This window comes from Anopheles moucheti, chromosome 2 (assembly GCF_943734755.1).
Source record: "Anopheles moucheti chromosome 2, idAnoMoucSN_F20_07, whole genome shotgun sequence".
NCBI classification, from domain to species: Eukaryota; Metazoa; Arthropoda; class Insecta; order Diptera; family Culicidae; genus Anopheles; species Anopheles moucheti.
This window is the reverse complement of record NC_069140.1, coordinates 43,989,760-44,005,613: the sequence shown is the minus strand read 5'-3', so window position 1 is coordinate 44,005,613 and position 15,854 is coordinate 43,989,760. Positions and strand designations below refer to the sequence as shown.

Below are 15,854 nucleotides of genomic sequence, written 5' to 3'. Positions count from 1 at the left end.
GGAATGGTTAATTACGCATGACAGATGAGCTGATCGTTCTGCCAAGGAGCAAAAACGATCATTCCGCACCGCAAAAGAGTGTGTCTCAGGAGTTATCTCTCTCGCGAGTGCAGTGGCAGCAGATAGTGAACAGGGGGTTTTTACAAAGTTTACACGGAAAGTAAGTCTTTATATGTTTATTTTGTATGTTATACCTTTTCTGCATTTGTTTTATCATCTTCCCTGCTATGAACAGTAACTTCAACAGTTTGTGTTTAGGTGCAAATATTTTCTCTTGCAGCTCCGAGTGTATGAAAGTCATAATAATTTAACGTTTACTTATGGCACCATATTGATTCTGTAATTAAATACAATATAATTCTGTTAAAAGATGTACACATCACTTCAAGCGGTCATTTTTGAACATTCCTCAGATTTTCGGCAAACAAACAAGAATAATAAGTGCAAACTAAAACTTTCCCCACAAAAAGTAAGCAAAAATGCTACTCTTCTGCAATGGTTTTAAAACAAATCATGTAAAAACTGTTAAATTTTGTAGTGCGACTGCAGGAAAATACCAAACCACCCAAACCAAGCGCACTCATGAGTGATTCAAAAATGTAAACAAAGCGAAAAGAGATCCGGAGAGCGCCAAAAAGCGAGAGAGTGAGTGAGAGTTTTGTCGGAACTGCTCGCATTTGTCCATGAATGGTGGCCCAACATAAAACCGTGCCAGCGAGCGTTGTCGCGGTATAGTTTTGTTCGAATGCCCAGCATAGTAAGTTCGCGGGACCGTGCATCATAAGTGAGCGCGCACTCCATACGACGCCATTGTGATAATCGCTCGAAAGCAATAGATAAGGCCAAGCGTGTGGTGGTGCCGTCGTACAGCAAGGACTGAGATAAGATAAGCAAACGGTCGTCCAGCAAAAGCGGATCGTACGGCCGTGGTTTGCCCCCGGGGGTTGTTCTGCAGATAGTCATTGTGCGGCCTATCAGCGCCAGTGTTGTTTTGGACGGATCTCGGTGACTAGGAAAAGCTTCTAGAAATTCTTCCATCATGAGGAACCTTCTGATCGATCAGGTAAGCGTGTGGCGGACCAGTCGTGCCAGTCTTGGTGCTTCCCGTTTTCCGTGATCTTCTCATCGCCACGATTGAACGTTGAGGCACCTAAATTTAGAAAACCGTGCGCAATTTTACGGACAACACCGGGCCAGGGACGAAACCGTGGAAAACCCGTACCGTTTTACGGCCGGCAGTTGATTGCGCAGGAATTAAAGTTTAAAATCCACCCGAAAGGTGTGCCTCGGACCGATTGGACCGTGTATTTTGGGGTGGAATGGTTTACAACGTGTTGCTACATTCCCACACCTGAAAGTACAAATCACGTACGGTGGGGTTTGGAAGATGTTTCGGACAGTTTCACTGACCCCTGCTGCTGTCCGCCGTGTGGGGTTTGGGGGTGGTTGATGGTTGTTTTTCTATCTTCCGCGGACACACGATAAAGCAACGCAACACCTTGCCCCAACCAGTTTCGATAAAATGGACAGTGCTAAAATTAGGTGCTTGATGTCGCGAGTTGTTGTCATTTCACTTTTCGCCACCTTTTGCGGACAGCTCATTTCCGTCCAACCTCCAGTGACATAATCCTCGCCCAAAACACCCATCCTTCGTAAAATCAATCCGTGTTGATCAATCGGTGTGAGAAAGCAATGACACACATGGGCGACATGCAACAAAATTGCGGCAAAGTGGTTTTCCTTTTTCGGATGACCGAATCACTGAGCCGGTCCGGGTGTGACCGTATAAGGAAAACATCAACCAGACCGCCTGCCATCCACCGTCCACGTGCCAACCCCGAACCCAGCCTGACGGGTTAATAATAATTGAATTTTAATGAACTCACCTCCCAACGCACCACCGCGCCGCCTCCCTCGTCCTGTCGTCCGCTATCGCTAACGGTTTCCGGCGCTTTCGCCATCCGCCATTTGAGACGCTTTTGAGTGCCAACAGCGCGGCACCGCGGCCTCGCTTAATGCATTCACCGTTGTGGCTTTCCCAAAACCTCACCAGACATCAGCAGCAGCAGCAAACAACGAAATGCTGCACAACCGTTGCGAGAGGTTTTTTTCTCTACCGCCGTCGTGGCCGCCGCCGGTCTGTCAAGAAAATGGATCAAGATGGATTTCAACAATGGTAATAAAAGTACGGACACACGCGCTCGTACACAACAAGCCCATCATCAATGGCCATTGGCCGGACCATGGATAAGTCAATGAGATGGACCGGCAAACACCTTCCCGCCACGCGGCCCATCCTTTACGGCCTTCCGGTCCCGGCCGGTTTCGGTGTGAAGAGAAGCGTGCAGGTGAAAATATATTTCCTTCGCACCATATGTGTGCATTTTCACGCACTTGCACGCGCTGCCGCAGACCCGCCGATGCTGCGTCCGCGGTGGTTTATGCGCACGCACATTCACATTCCTCACCAATACACCGCAGGGCGCCCGCGCACACCACCTGAAACTGACTGCCGGATGGCGATCGGGTGTGATCTTGTTAGACAACATCGGGGTGCGCTTGAGGTGTGGGAAGTTGTTGGATTTGTCCATGATTCACTCTATTTATTCGAACTAAAACTAACGGGCTGCGAATGGTCGCGTGGGTGCTTCAGCATGTGTTCGATGTTGGTGGTGGCCGAACGGATTCATTCGTTCAACGGATGGATGTCATTCGCAGCATGGTGAAGAGATGTATTCTTGTCCACTTATTCCACTTTAGCGTATTGCGCATCGCCCTTCCGCTTGCTTTGTGCATGAGACGGCCAATTTGGCAGACAATCATTGTCAATGTTAGGCGAAATGATTTAAATAATCTATTTACCGTAAGGGGGTTGTACACTCTGTACAAAATTTAATGTTCAAGAAAATGTATTTTTGCTTAAATTATTCTTTGGATTATGCGGATGGTAGATGGATGTGGTGGTAGAGGAATAGCGGTGTATGTGATGTTCACATGACAGAACCAGGACAGAATCCCATCTGGACCAAACCCCCGTACGCAGGAATGACTATCTATCCACGGATAAATTAAATCCAAGAATACCAGAAATGACATTCCTAGACCTCTTAAGGATGTTGTGTCTTTAAGCAGGAGGAGGACGTTCCTTATCTACTTTATTACTGTTGGGTGAATCTAATTCCGATTCGTGATTGCGATATAAAAGAAAATCTTTAAACCTAATGGATGAATCCCTATTTTAAAGATTCACGAATACTCATAGATTTATGATTCCTCAATGACTCATAAATTCTCAAGATCCTCACGAATCTTAGATTGTCATGAATCTTTTGGATCCTCACTAAAGATTAATATGAATGATTCTTCTCAAAAGATTCATTAAGTACACCATTACGCTTACTACTTCCTATCCATAAAACATTGTTGTTCAGCGTTCATTGGTATTCCGTTGTTCTCCAGATTTGTGAACCGTTCCGAGGTTTTGTCCAAAGAATTGAGGGTTCGGTAAATGATTACCTTTGTATGAAATTGAGCGAACCGGTTCGTTCTTTGAGAAGAACTGAACGAACGGTACAGATCTTTCATTTGCTTGCTCACATAAAATGTGTCTCTAGTACTTTATCTCGTCCATATACTTCACTAAATGCTCCTACGGGTAGTTTGCCCAACCTGCCATTCTAGGGCCATCCTCCTTCGTTACATTCCGTTCAACATGCGCCATTCAACCTGTCTACATAGATACTTCATTCAGAAGGTTCATTTAAAATATCTGATCGAACTGTACAAGTTTAGTTCTTGCGACCCAACTCTAAAAGTTTACAATGTCGTAAATACCCTGATACTTTCATAAAGTTCACAACGTTCTTCTGCTTCAAAAGCTTATCTAACATAAACATTTCGTCGCTGGTCTTCTAATCTTTGTTTTGAACTCTTATCAAAATTCTTCAAAGTATAAAATGTACTTTCAAAGCTAGTTGTTGGTGTCCAATGATATTTGGGCACAATAGTTTGATGAGCAACATTTTATGTCAACCGAATGTTCCGAATTAACGAGCATCAAACATTTTGTCCAAATAAGAATAAATTTGTTCCCTCGAAAAAGTTGATGCAGCTTCGAGCGCATTCCTGATTAGAAGTGTTCCGGGGACGTTGTTTACCGCATGCAATGAATAATCAAAGTATTTGTGGAACCATGACATACCAAATATCGGTACGGAATGCATCGTAACATCACATTTTCCAATTCGGTACCATTACTAACCATCCAACAGTTGCCGTAGATCACCTTCACGAGAAAACAATCACATGCTTGTATGCTCTACTTCTTACTCATGCACTTAAAAGGCAAACCGAACGAACACATCCTGCGGCATTGCGTCTGCTATTTAATTCAGTCCCCTCTCCGCCAGTGCTTTTTTTGTAATTATAACACAAAAATATTATCCGCATACCCGAGGTCCCGTCGTCCAACCGAATGCAGTTCTCGGCCGGTTTCATGCAACCGGCAAGAAATGATGCAATGTCGGCACCAACTTCCTCCCCAAAATACAAGCGCAAAGCAAAGAGTCGAAATGATCTTCTACTTTGGTCGAAAAAAAAACCGGCCACTCTCAAACGAAGAAGAAAAAACAACCCCCGCGCAACGAACACACATACAACCACCGACATTTCGCGTCCAAATTAGACGATGCGAATCGGCGTCCTGTGTGAGGGCGCGAGGGTGGTATTGCGTTGCTGTAGTTGGTGATCGTGAACTGATGCGGATTTTTGTTATTTTTAACCCAACCGCGAGTGTCTTTGTTGGTTGGCGGAGTTGAATTTACACGTACTCAACGCAAGATGAAGAAAATAAACGAGCGCGTCCTTCCCTGTGCCATGAATGGTTTCCTTATGCTGTGCTGGGTGTGTGTTTTGCCTGTGTGTCATCGCTTTTCCGACCGGTGGCGAATGGCGAACACAACAACGGGATGTGGATGCGTCACACCTTCCGCCCTACCCGTGGGTATCGTACAATTTACGACGCACTTTTATCTCACGCGACCGATGAGTAATGTCGAACTTGAGCGACACGTGACGCCAATCGGTTGGCATGCGCTGAGGAATGTGTGTACGACACTGTACGATTTTAACCATCTGTATCTGCCCATTTTCTCATTCTTCCTCTCTCTATCTCTCGTTCGCAGATCCGCGAAGATGGGTTCGCCGTGATCGATGACTTTCTGACAGCGGACGAGATACAAGATCTGTTAAAGAACGGCCAGAACCTCCACAAGGATGCACCGAAGGAAGAGCGGAAAGTGTTCAGCGCGAACGCGGACGGCAAATCGGCCCAAAGCCGGGAGCAATATTTCCTCGACAGTGCGGACAAGGTGCGATATTTCTTCGAGGAAGGTGCCGTTGGTGAAAACGGTGAGCTACTGGTCGATCCATCGATTGCGCTGAACAAGGTGGGACATGCCCTGCACACGGAACATCCAGCGTTCGAGGACATCACGTTTTCGAACCGCGTGAAGGAGGTATGCTGGCAGCTTGGATTCCGACGACCGGCCGTAGCGCAGAGCATGTACATCTTCAAAAATCCGGGCATTGGCGGTGAGGTAAAGTCACATCAGGATGCCACCTACCTCTACACCGAACCGAGCACAACGATCGGCTTCTGGATACCGCTCGAGGATGCGACACTCCAGAACGGGTGTCTGCACTTTATCAAAGGTTCCCACAAAAGCGGTGTCCACCGACGGTAAGTAACAACGGCTGAAATAGAGCTATGTTTCATAACTTGCTTCCCATACTTAGACAGTAGTGTGGTATACAAACCACACCTCCAGACTCCAATGTCTTACCAGAGTCCCTCAGAGAAAAGCCATTTTTGTACATTTTCAGTGTAGAGAGTGTTGTTTGAATCACGAATCGACACTTAGAAGTTTCTGAATATCTCCTAGAATTCTAGACTCTCCAAGAATTTAAGAATCTCAACAATTGCATGAGCCTCCAATAAATGTTGAATATCAGAGGATGCTAGAATCTCCAGCCACTTTAAATTCGAACATTAAACTAGAATTTCCGGGAATTCATGAAAAGCAATTCGTTCGAGAAGCTTCTAAAATTCATATAAAGATTCTTCAATGACTTAAATGATAAAGATTCTTATGACTCACACACACATTATTTGTGTCCACTTGAAATGTTTTTCTGTAACCTTGTAAAACACTGTGTAAAACCCATTGTTCTTTCGTCTCCCACAGATGGATCCGCAATCCGGACAAGAGTGCCGACGAACTGCTCGTCTACGATCGGCCGGCACCGCTCTACCCGCAGTCCAACTTTGTCGCCGTACCGGTAAAGGCCGGTTCATGCGTCCTCATCCACAGCCAGGTCGTGCACCGGAGCGAGGCAAACAAATCCGAACGTAGCCGGCACGCGTACACCTTCCACGTGATCGAAACCGAAGACTGTGAATATTCCAAAGAAAACTGGCTCCAACCGACGGAGGAACGCGCATTTCCGGTGCTGTACGAACGTAAATAGGCGCTTCGGCAGGCAGAATTGTTGTTTTAGAATTTAAGTTGTCGCATTCCCATCATCCAACAGCAAACAGATGATGCGGCCGCGAATTGTCTCTCTGTAATTTACGTACATGTACAACTTTTTTTTCTGCGTGCGAGTGTTTGAGTGTATAATCTTTTTTGTAACCGATCATGTAACGCAACCGATCCTTAGGCTCTCGCTCCGTGCCATAGATGTTTATTTACACTTCGGCGTTTAGCGATCGGGGCTGGTCTCCGTGGTACACGCCTGGTGTCTTTTGCCGTGTAGCCCGGTAGCGCTGATCGCAAACGCACCCCCGAAGGTAACTGCACCGGAATTAAGCTACGTAGCAAAATGTGAATAAAACAACTATTAAATTGCTAATTACATGAATAGTGTTTCCCTCCCCTCTTTCTTTGCATCATTGCCTGTGCTGATCGGTGGCAGTGATCTTTTCCCCTTGTTGCACCTTTTATTTCAATGCCACTTCGTCACGGATGGGTTGCGATCCGTGGTCGCCGTAGTGGAAACAAGTACAGGACAAGAAGCACAAACACTTTTCCCTTTTTTTTTGATACCGGAAAAGACCCAAGACAAGGGTGCGGTTGAGTGAATTCGCAACTCGTGGTAGTGAGGTATGATTGTTAGGATTTATTTAGTGGCTCGTTATTGCCCATTAAGAGGGCTCCAAATAAAACTGACTACTTCTTAGCCTTTAGTTCGTAAATATCGGTACGCTTTTGTCGTAGGATCGGTATCTGTTGCTTAATCTCATCGCACAGCTTGAGATCGATGTCAGTGATTAGCAGTTCCTGCTCTTCCTTTGCCCGGCACAACACTCGACCCCAAGGATCGCACATCAGTGAATAACCGTACGCAACGTAGTCGGTCGTTGGATCCCGTGCCGGTGACACTAGCGCCACAAACATCTGATTGTCGAGAGCTCTCGCGCGTCCCAGCAGCTCCCAGTGCAGTGGTCCGGTGTACGGATCGAACGCCGACGGGAAGATCATCATATCACAGCCCAGCTCACGATAGCACGCCGTCAACTCGGGGAACCGCTTGTCCCAACAAATGCCAACACCAATCTTCAGTGTACCGATGGAAAATGTTGCGAAACGATCGCCTGCGGCCAGGGCGGACGATTCCTGGAAAGTGCACCGCCCAGGGATATCCATATCGAAGAGATGCATCTTCCGGTACTTGCACAACAGTTCGCCTTTCGGGCCAAACACCGGGCAGGTGTTGTACAGCTTAGTGCCTTCACGTTCCGGGTATGTTCCACCGACCAGATATACACCCAGCTCGGCAGCTACCTTGGCGAGTGCTTGGCTTGTTTCGCCACGCGGAATCTCCTCGGCATGGCGTCCAAACTCGGACGTACTGTACGGTGAGTTAAAGCACTCCGGCAGGATGATCAACCGTGCACCGCGATCCTTTGCTAGCCGGATCTGTGTGATCGCGTTCGTGATGCACTCCTTCTTCGTTGGACGGCCGTACAACTGCACCAAAGCAACACGAAGGGTAGACATTTCTGTAAAGATCGCACGAACTGGTCGGCAACACCGGAATAATAGTTCCTGATCAACTGCTGCTCACCGTTCTTTGCTAGCTATTTATATAAAAGCGAAAAAAAATGCTCCAATCAAGCCAAACGAGGGCTTATCGATATGGAACCGGTCTGTTGCAGGGATGTAATAAAATTGCTAACGTGTAAACACCATCACACCACCGGGAGCAAAATCAGTAATACGGCGGTGGCAAAGGTTGACCTAGTTGCTACCATTATGATAAGTGTGACGATCGATTCCGCAAAGCGTATGCAATTAACGAAAGGGATTGTATGAAACCGTTCGATTATCATTGTAAAAACAAACTTGCAACCAGAAAGAATTGATTTGCCAGAAGCGATCAAAGCTGGAAGCAATTAATCTTTGATTTTTTTTTCTTAAGTATTTAAGCAAACTACCTACCTCCTATTAACGAAATGGTAACATTCAGTGTTTAGTCGCTATAGTCGCAGTGATAGTCGCTCATACCTTATCAACTCTTTCGACTGCTTCGCATGTCTTGGCATGCTGCAGGACATCTTTAATCCGCTCACGGTCCAATTCCGTCGTCTACCAATCAAATATCTCGCCCTATCTGGCGGACGCATCAACGCCATCTCAATTTGATCTTACCGTTCAAACGCTTCATCTGTCCGCTTGTCTCTGGCTTTTCAAACTTTTGGATCGACCGGCGTCATTCTCATGACATAACCAGCAATAAACTGCATTGCAATACCAAACAAAGCCTACTTATCGGACACAGCCGATTGCAACGTCGCCTCACGGAAAACAAGTGCTAAAGTTCGCAATCGATCATCATGCGAACACTACTTAAACTTTGCGTTGCGATTCCGTTGCTAAAACCTGAACTAAACCCATCTTAGGTATCATCCAACCACTTGAAAACTTTTTTTCTAAATACTTCCTTGCGTTTGGTGCGTGCAGAAGAAGACTGCAGCCGTTTGTATTAGTTATTGAAAAATATCCGATCGATGGAACAGCTTGTAAGGTTGTAAAGTGATAGCAAATGGTGGATTCATTGCTTTAACTTATTACCAACAGAAATAAATAATTAAAGACCTATAAACAACATTCAAACCCGCAAAACGGCCCCAATCGTTTATACTAGTGTTAATTGATGACACCACAACAAATCGACACGTTTATGCGCTCGGTAATCGATCATGGCTTTGTCATGTCGTATTCTTCGTTTTTTTCCCATCAACCATCCATCTCATCTCGTTCCATCGGTAGGAACTTCGGTTATCGACAGACCTGAGCAATAAACAGCTGTACGGTCATCGTGCGTAACGTCAAAACAAATCTCTGTTCGTAACCGGTCACCCGGTCGCCGTATGGTTTCCGGGGGTCAAACCGACAGCTTGATAGCTGATAGGAGCACCAGTACAATCGACACCCTGTCCGTGGAACAGATGGTGTTCCGAGCGTGCAAGGTGCAGCAGCAGTCCGGGAACGCACTTGACTGTGAGTAGCCGATAAAGCAGTAGTTCGTGAGCCGTAAAGTGCAGTGTGCGCTAAATTCTGACCCTGGAACCACACTGCCATAGCCGATTGTTTTTGCATTCCAATATCAGTGCTGCCAAAATGACGATCAAGATCGCTCTCGTACAGCTGCGGGTGGTTGGTTCGAAGGAGAAGAACCTTAAGAATGCAATCGATCTTATACGCATCGCAAAGAAGGAAAAGGAGGCGAATGTCGTCGTGCTACCGGAGTGTTTCAACGCACCGTACACCGCCGATTCGTTGCAGGACGTGGCCGAGGAGATTCCGAGTGGTGAAACATGTCGAGCACTGTCGAATGCTGCCCGCGATTTCGGTGTACACGTTGTCGGTGGTTCTATCGTCGAATCGTTTAGCGGACGGCTCTACAACACCTGTACCGTCTGGGGTCCGGAAGGTGATCTGGTGGCAACATATCGGAAGGTAATGTCCCAAAACAACTCCCACAGCTAGCAGTGTTCTGGAATCTGTCTCTTATCTGTTTGCAGGTGCATCTGTGCGATTCGAGCCTCAGCGGCAAGACGACAGTAGCAGAAACGAAACTGTTCACACCCGGTGACAAATACGCCACGTTTACCGTTGGAGAAACACGCATCGGGCTGGGCATTTGTTGGGATATGCGGTTCGCCGAGTTTGCCACTGCTTATCGTTCGATGGGCTGCGATTTGCTGATCTACCCAGCGGTCTGCGATGTACCGACCGGGGAGCAACACTGGGAGCTGCTGGCCAAAGCACGTGCGCTGGACAATCAAACGTTTGTGGCATTCTGTTCACCTGCGCGGGATACACACGCCAAGCTTATACCGTACGGCCATTCGCTTGTGGTCGATCCTTGGGGTCGCGTTATCCAGCGAGCTACCGAGTTTCAGGAGATTGTGATTGCGGATCTGGTACTGAAGGAGCTGTCCGTCGTACGCCAACGGATCCCGGTGTTCGACCAGAAGCGTACCGATCTATACGAGCTGAAGGTTGGCTGCTCTGTCTGAAACGCCATTCCACGATCATCGCGATTTGCGATTGCAAATCACGCCATGATGATCACTACGACGCGATGATTGTGTGTGTTCCTTTTTGTTTTTGCTTAGTGTTATGATCATCTTTTTGCTATACTGTGTGCAACGTTCGGTTTAAGAAGATCAAATGTTAAATCATCTTTCGTCTGGTATAGTTACTACTTTTTTCGGTTTACTGATAATGAATAAAAACATACTCTTGTGTAATAGTCTAATGATGCGGATGCAACGAATCATGGTTGTGATGTTTTCATAGCTATTACGAACAAAGGTCATGGTCACATGCGGCTAATGAGTGTCTATGATCATCCTAAATTAAAATACAAGTGATGTAATATAATGTTTAAGTGGTTTTTATGGAACATTGGATAACTGTAGAGCTTAGATTTCTTTGTAAAGTGAGTGATCCTGCTCGAATATTTAACTTTCATTAAATACCAACATCAACTTGATCACCCACATCCCTATTCGGCTTCATATCAATTACTTTTGTCGCATCTCCGTAAATCCATATAGACCTGGATTTGAAACACTTAATAGCATTTGTGTCAAACCAGGATGAGATTCGTATAGAGGAGCTAAAATAATCTCTTTGCTGTAGTCAACAGTAGCAATGTCTTACCTGCATCCACTCAAGACGCGTCCACAAAAGCGGTAATCCATGGACTTGAAGGTTGCTGTAACTCGCTATCATCTCACATTAAGTTTTTCTTTTGTCACATACTGCGTCACACAATAATGCGTGTATAAAATGTTTTAAATTATCAGTAAAGATCGTAGTCAAAACTTGCGGGAAAATTTAACAAATACTAAAATAATCCATCACACATCTGTCATTTCACTCAATTGTCAACAAACCGAACGACGGCAATTGTCAAAATTTCGTTCGTCGGGTATTTTGTTGTTATCAACCACAACAACATTCGGAACGATTGTTTGAAAAACAGCTGATACAGTTAGTGTATTTAAGCTAAATTTAACATTTTATCAGTGCATTTGTGTTTCAAATAAAAAGCCTATAGTATCTTCCTTGCCACCGCCCAAAGCAATAATTCGAGAAGTAACTAACTTTTGATAAGCTTTTTGATATTTTAAATCGTGATAAGCGGAAAAGTGTACTATAGTTAAGTCTTTACAGAGGTTTGTATAATTTGCAAAATGTATTATGGCAGATCTATCTACATAATCCCGCACTGATAAGACTGTACTATCAAAGACCAGAGACAAATCGTATGTTGTTTTTTCGTTCTGATTATCTTATTAAATAGGAAAGACAACGTTTCCAGATCTGCCTACATTCCTCACGATACCACATGAGCACGATGGCTCGCGGTAAGCAAAAACCAATTACAATTATCAATTACATGAATTGAATTCGCGATCCTTCTCCACAGCCGGGTTTCGCATTGCCTTGCTACAGTTGAAGGTTGGTGCAAGCAAGGCACAAAATATCGAAAACGCTCTATCGAAAATACGCTTTGCCGTAGCGGAGAAAGGTGCCCGCGTGGTTGCCCTGCCCGAATGTTTCAATTCACCATACGGAACGCAACACTTTCCCGCGTACGCGGAAGAAATTCCTACCGGTGAAACAAGCCGCAGCCTGGCAGCGATCGCGAAAGAACTCGGCATCTATCTGATCGGTGGCACAATTCCGGAGAAATGTACCTCGGATAACAAGCTGTACAACACCTGCACCGTATGGTCGCCAGAAGGTGCTCTAATGGCAACGTACCGTAAAATTCATCTTTTCGACATTAACATACCGGGCGGGATTACTTTCCGCGAATCGGACGTCCTGACAGGTGGCAGAGACCTAGCGACGGTGTCTATCGAGGGTGCAAAAATTGGCATCGGTATTTGCTACGATATTCGATTTGACGAGCTGGCCCGGCTTTACCGCAATCAGGGTTGCGATATGTTAATCTACCCGGGTGCATTCAACATGAAAACGGGACCGTTGCATTGGGAGTTGCTTGCACGAGGCCGTGCGAATGATACGCAATCGTACGTGGCTACAATTTCACCGGCGCGCGACGCATCGGCAGGATACGTTGCCTGGGGCCACTCGATGGTGGTCGATCCGTGGGCAAAGATTATCACCGAGGCGAACGAAGACGAAGCAACGGTTATTGCGGACGTTAATCTCCAGACTGTGGATGAAGTGCGGGCACAAATTCCGATATTCAGCCAACGCCGAACGGACCTCTATAAGACGGAAGCTTTGGAGAAGTAATGGAGCAGTGTACATCGGTGGTATGTACCGAAAATTGGCCATTTTGTATGTAAGAAAAAAACTGTTGAAAATATACAAAAGTCTATATCTCTATTCTCGCACAATGTTTGATAATGTAGCTGCGGTTTCTACTTGTGGTTAAACGTACACTGCCGTTTAGCTTGTATTTTGGTTTCAGGGTTATATTGCTTCAATTGCCCATAACAAACGTTATCTCAGTAAGATTAAATATAACCGCATATATAGCTACTACTCAGAGCTATCTACTGATAACGATCCACCGACATAAATTGATAAAATGACTCATACGGAACGCTACATCGTGGTGGATCGAATCCCAGTTTATGTTTCCTTCCGGACAAATTACAACAAACTCCAACACACAATGCAGGTCTGCAGATCGTTTGTAGTTACCTTTCTAGCACTTCTCAATGTGATGATCGGTTGCAATGCAAACTGCAACATTAAAATAGGCGAACAAGCTACCGGTAAGTGAAACATTTCATTAGCAATCGATCGTATCGGGTCGCTAATTACGGGTACTGGTTTAAGGTGAACAATTGCTGCACAATATCACCATCTCGAAAGGACCGCTGGATGTGGAACAAATAATTGAAATGGGGCTCGATTATCGCGTTAGCCCGCTTCAAAACGAACAAATAAGCTACGTACAACTCGTTGGAACCGGGCCCGGATGTTCCGCCATCATTAGCAATAGTGTAGATCGGAAAAAGCAGCTGCTTGGTACGGTGGCCAGTACAACACAACTAAGAGAATTTTCAGTCAAACTGTCAGTGTATGGTTTTATAAAAATAAACGATTTATAATCAGTATTTGCATCAACCGTACAGCTGTACAGAAAGCAACGTACAAACAGGGCAAAGAGTTTTATTTCCGATCCAAACGAACGGTTCTAGACGAAATATTCCATATTGAACTCAACCACCGAGCACGGCGTAGTAAGCTCGAACGCTTGCAGTACCGTCGGGTGCAGCACACCAATCCGTCCAATTTCCGTGCCCTTGTACAGGACCGCAGCACAACGCCCCGGGAAATAGGCCGGATCATCGCATGCCTGCAGATAGTATCCGTTCATCTTATCCCACGGTACCTCCAGTAACTGCATCACACGGTCCAGCAACCCGTGCACCACTTCGAACCCGGCCGTCTTATTACAGTTTACCGCACACACCCGACGTTCATTCTTGGCACCGACTTCCGATTTGCTATCCGCCAGCACAACATCCGACACTTCAAAGAGCTTCAGTGGCAGTGGCATTTTGCGATTGGCTGCGAGTGTTTTCAGCAAACCCGGTATTAGTGTCGTACGGACCACCTGGAATTCGAGCGTCTTCGGGTTGGCGATGTGCACTGCCGGGATGCGATCAATGTTTGAATTCATCTTGGCCGCAATGTCGTCTCGCGAGCAGAGCGTAAATGTCAGCCCTTCCGTAAAGCCTGCCTGGGCGATCTGTTCCCGCAGTTGTTCGGTCAGCTTGTTCAATGGATACTGCTTCGCAATGTGCATCTTGGCCGGCAGCGTTTTCGGAATACGATTGTACCCATAGGCGATGGCCACATCTTCGTAAATGTCACAGACGTGCAGCATATCGTGCCGCGTGGGTGGAATTTCCACTTCCAACGTGTCCGGATCGGTTTGCTTGGTCGGAAGCAATCGGTTCAGCAGCGTCGTCATGTTCTCTGCCGATTCATTCAGCCCAATGTACGCGTTTGTCTTGGACACCGAAATCCGTTCCTTTCGGAAGACAAGATCCGGATACTGCTTAGTTTCACCGCTTGCCGACACGACATCACAGTACTCGACGGTAAATTGTTTCGCGCAGTGCGTGGAAAACATGCACACAAGCGTATCGAGTACGATGCGCGCCTTGGTCAAATCGGTTGCAGTGCACTCAATGAACACGTTTTTCGTTTGCAGCGAAATCTTCGAATGGTCGCCATTGATGATCGGTGGTAATGATAGCACTACACCCTTCGCATCGTAAATCACTGGATACACAGGAGAGTCACGGATGATGGGTAGGTATGCCTTGAGCTGGGCGTGCGTCGAGTAGAACTCCATCAGTTGATCACCATTCATCGCTTTTTCCTGGTTCAGCGGCACGAAGCTAATGTCCTTCGGCGGCTTAGCATCGTATGTGAACGGTCCCTGCAGGGTGTCCAGATCGTGCGTTCCAATTGCGACCAGTGCACGCTTACGGCATATGTTTTGATGAAGTTTATCCTGCAGATCAATGAAACTGTCATACGAATCCTTCGTGAAGGTAACATCACGCAGCACGGCCGCTACCGCGAATGGTCGTACAAGTGCAGTAGATTTCGTAACGATCATCTTCTGCGGTGACGAACTCTTGTCCACTGGTCCGACCTTGGTGAATCGGGGAAACTTGAGCCTAAAATTGACAAATGGTTGCTTTAAGTACGATCTTCAGATTTGGTGAGCATGATCATTGCCTACTTTCCAAGGAACACCTGCAACCCCATAACCAGTCCTTCCAAACAGAGCAGATCGTACCGGTTGGCTGGGATGTCAATACGATAGATTATTTCCTCCGATGCATCCTTGGCGGCTTCCACCTGACCCTGTTCCTTGGTGATCATCTGCTTTTCCGTCGTGATCTCGTCTAGCTCCAGGCCAAACTCGAAGCATAATTTTTGGAAATCATCATCAGCTGTAAATTGTACATGAACCGGCAACCGGCAGAGTATTACACGACACATAACCTTCTTGCTCGTCTAGATCACATGAATTTCGATACTAACTGTATGTTTTACCAAGTGCCTTGAACAGTAAGTCACGTTTCACACCGACGGTAGGCATTTTTAGTAATTGAATATTGATCGTTACACTGCTGGGAGTAAAATTTACAGCACAGCAAGTTATCCGCAGGGAAGGATATTTGTTGTTGCCAACACACCGAAAGCACTGCTAATTCTCCTGTCAATCGGATGTTGACGTTTATGCGCCACAGTTTAGTTATACCGACA

The 15,854-nt window shown here is 46.1% G+C and overlaps 6 protein-coding genes across 7 annotated transcripts; 4 read left to right on the top strand and 2 right to left on the bottom strand.

Annotated features, from left to right (window-relative positions):
* The first annotated feature begins 760 nt into the window (after positions 1-760).
* On the top strand, positions 761-6,921 carry LOC128305634 (phytanoyl-CoA dioxygenase domain-containing protein 1). Its single transcript, XM_053043190.1, has 3 exons — positions 761-1,063; positions 5,184-5,740; positions 6,246-6,921. The coding sequence occupies exons 1-3, from the start codon at positions 1,040-1,042 to the stop codon at positions 6,526-6,528; spliced, it is 864 nt and encodes a 287-aa protein (XP_052899150.1). The 5' UTR covers positions 761-1,039; the 3' UTR covers positions 6,529-6,921.
* A 43-nt stretch (positions 6,922-6,964) lies between these two features.
* On the bottom strand, positions 6,965-8,099 carry LOC128305664 (omega-amidase NIT2-like). Its single transcript, XM_053043236.1, has one exon. The coding sequence runs from the start codon at positions 8,058-8,060 to the stop codon at positions 7,230-7,232; it is 831 nt and encodes a 276-aa protein (XP_052899196.1). The 5' UTR covers positions 8,061-8,099; the 3' UTR covers positions 6,965-7,229.
* Positions 8,100-9,337: 1,238 nt separating this feature from the next.
* On the top strand, positions 9,338-10,975 carry LOC128305655 (omega-amidase NIT2-like). Its single transcript, XM_053043225.1, has 2 exons — positions 9,338-10,022; positions 10,088-10,975. Exons 1-2 carry the CDS (start codon positions 9,684-9,686, stop codon positions 10,583-10,585), a joined length of 837 nt encoding a protein of 278 aa, XP_052899185.1. The 5' UTR covers positions 9,338-9,683; the 3' UTR covers positions 10,586-10,975.
* Positions 10,976-11,547: 572 nt separating this feature from the next.
* On the top strand, positions 11,548-12,938 carry LOC128305643 (omega-amidase NIT2-like). Of its 2 annotated transcripts, none has more exons than XM_053043202.1 (3): positions 11,548-11,752; positions 11,881-11,944; positions 12,007-12,938. In XM_053043202.1, the coding sequence occupies exons 2-3, from the start codon at positions 11,926-11,928 to the stop codon at positions 12,843-12,845; spliced, it is 858 nt and encodes a 285-aa protein (XP_052899162.1). In that variant the 5' UTR covers positions 11,548-11,752; positions 11,881-11,925; the 3' UTR covers positions 12,846-12,938. The 2 variants fall into 2 exon arrangements, with proteins under 2 accessions (XP_052899162.1, XP_052899172.1); XM_053043212.1 differs by having other exon boundaries at positions 11,560-11,672.
* A 227-nt stretch (positions 12,939-13,165) lies between these two features.
* Positions 13,166-13,672, top strand: LOC128309834 (uncharacterized). The gene is made up of 2 exons (XM_053046319.1): positions 13,166-13,333; positions 13,398-13,672. The coding sequence occupies exons 1-2, from the start codon at positions 13,231-13,233 to the stop codon at positions 13,670-13,672; spliced, it is 378 nt and encodes a 125-aa protein (XP_052902279.1). The 5' UTR covers positions 13,166-13,230.
* Positions 13,235-15,788, bottom strand: LOC128305619 (phenylalanine--tRNA ligase beta subunit). The gene is made up of 3 exons (XM_053043165.1): positions 15,630-15,788; positions 15,325-15,538; positions 13,235-15,259 (listed from the first exon to the last, which is right to left on the bottom strand). The coding sequence occupies exons 1-3, from the start codon at positions 15,685-15,687 to the stop codon at positions 13,759-13,761; spliced, it is 1,773 nt and encodes a 590-aa protein (XP_052899125.1). The 5' UTR covers positions 15,688-15,788; the 3' UTR covers positions 13,235-13,758.
* Between the last annotated feature and the right edge of the window lie 66 nt (positions 15,789-15,854).

Excerpts from the sequence above, each read along its gene's own strand:
- LOC128305664 (XM_053043236.1), bottom strand. The coding sequence starts at position 8,060 with ATGTCTACCCTTCGTGTTGCTTTGGTGCAGTTGTACGGCCGTCCAACG.
- LOC128305655 (XM_053043225.1), top strand. The coding sequence starts at position 9,684 with ATGACGATCAAGATCGCTCTCGTACAGCTGCGGGTGGTTGGTTCGAAG. Across the intron at positions 10,023-10,087 it reads TGGTGGCAACATATCGGAAG|GTGCATCTGTGCGATTCGAG; the intron begins GTAATGTCCCAA and ends ATCTGTTTGCAG.
- LOC128305619 (XM_053043165.1), bottom strand. The coding sequence starts at position 15,687 with ATGCCTACCGTCGGTGTGAAACGTGACTTACTGTTCAAGGCACTTGGT. Across the intron at positions 15,539-15,629 it reads GGCACTTGGTAAAACATACA|CTGATGATGATTTCCAAAAA; the intron begins GTTAGTATCGAA and ends TACAATTTACAG. Across the intron at positions 15,260-15,324 it reads TTGCAGGTGTTCCTTGGAAA|GCTCAAGTTTCCCCGATTCA; the intron begins GTAGGCAATGAT and ends TGTCAATTTTAG.
- LOC128309834 (XM_053046319.1), top strand. The coding sequence starts at position 13,231 with ATGCAGGTCTGCAGATCGTTTGTAGTTACCTTTCTAGCACTTCTCAAT. Across the intron at positions 13,334-13,397 it reads AATAGGCGAACAAGCTACCG|GTGAACAATTGCTGCACAAT; the intron begins GTAAGTGAAACA and ends TACTGGTTTAAG.
- LOC128305634 (XM_053043190.1), top strand. The coding sequence starts at position 1,040 with ATGAGGAACCTTCTGATCGATCAG. Across the intron at positions 1,064-5,183 it reads GGAACCTTCTGATCGATCAG|ATCCGCGAAGATGGGTTCGC; the intron begins GTAAGCGTGTGG and ends TCTCGTTCGCAG. Across the intron at positions 5,741-6,245 it reads AAAAGCGGTGTCCACCGACG|ATGGATCCGCAATCCGGACA; the intron begins GTAAGTAACAAC and ends CGTCTCCCACAG.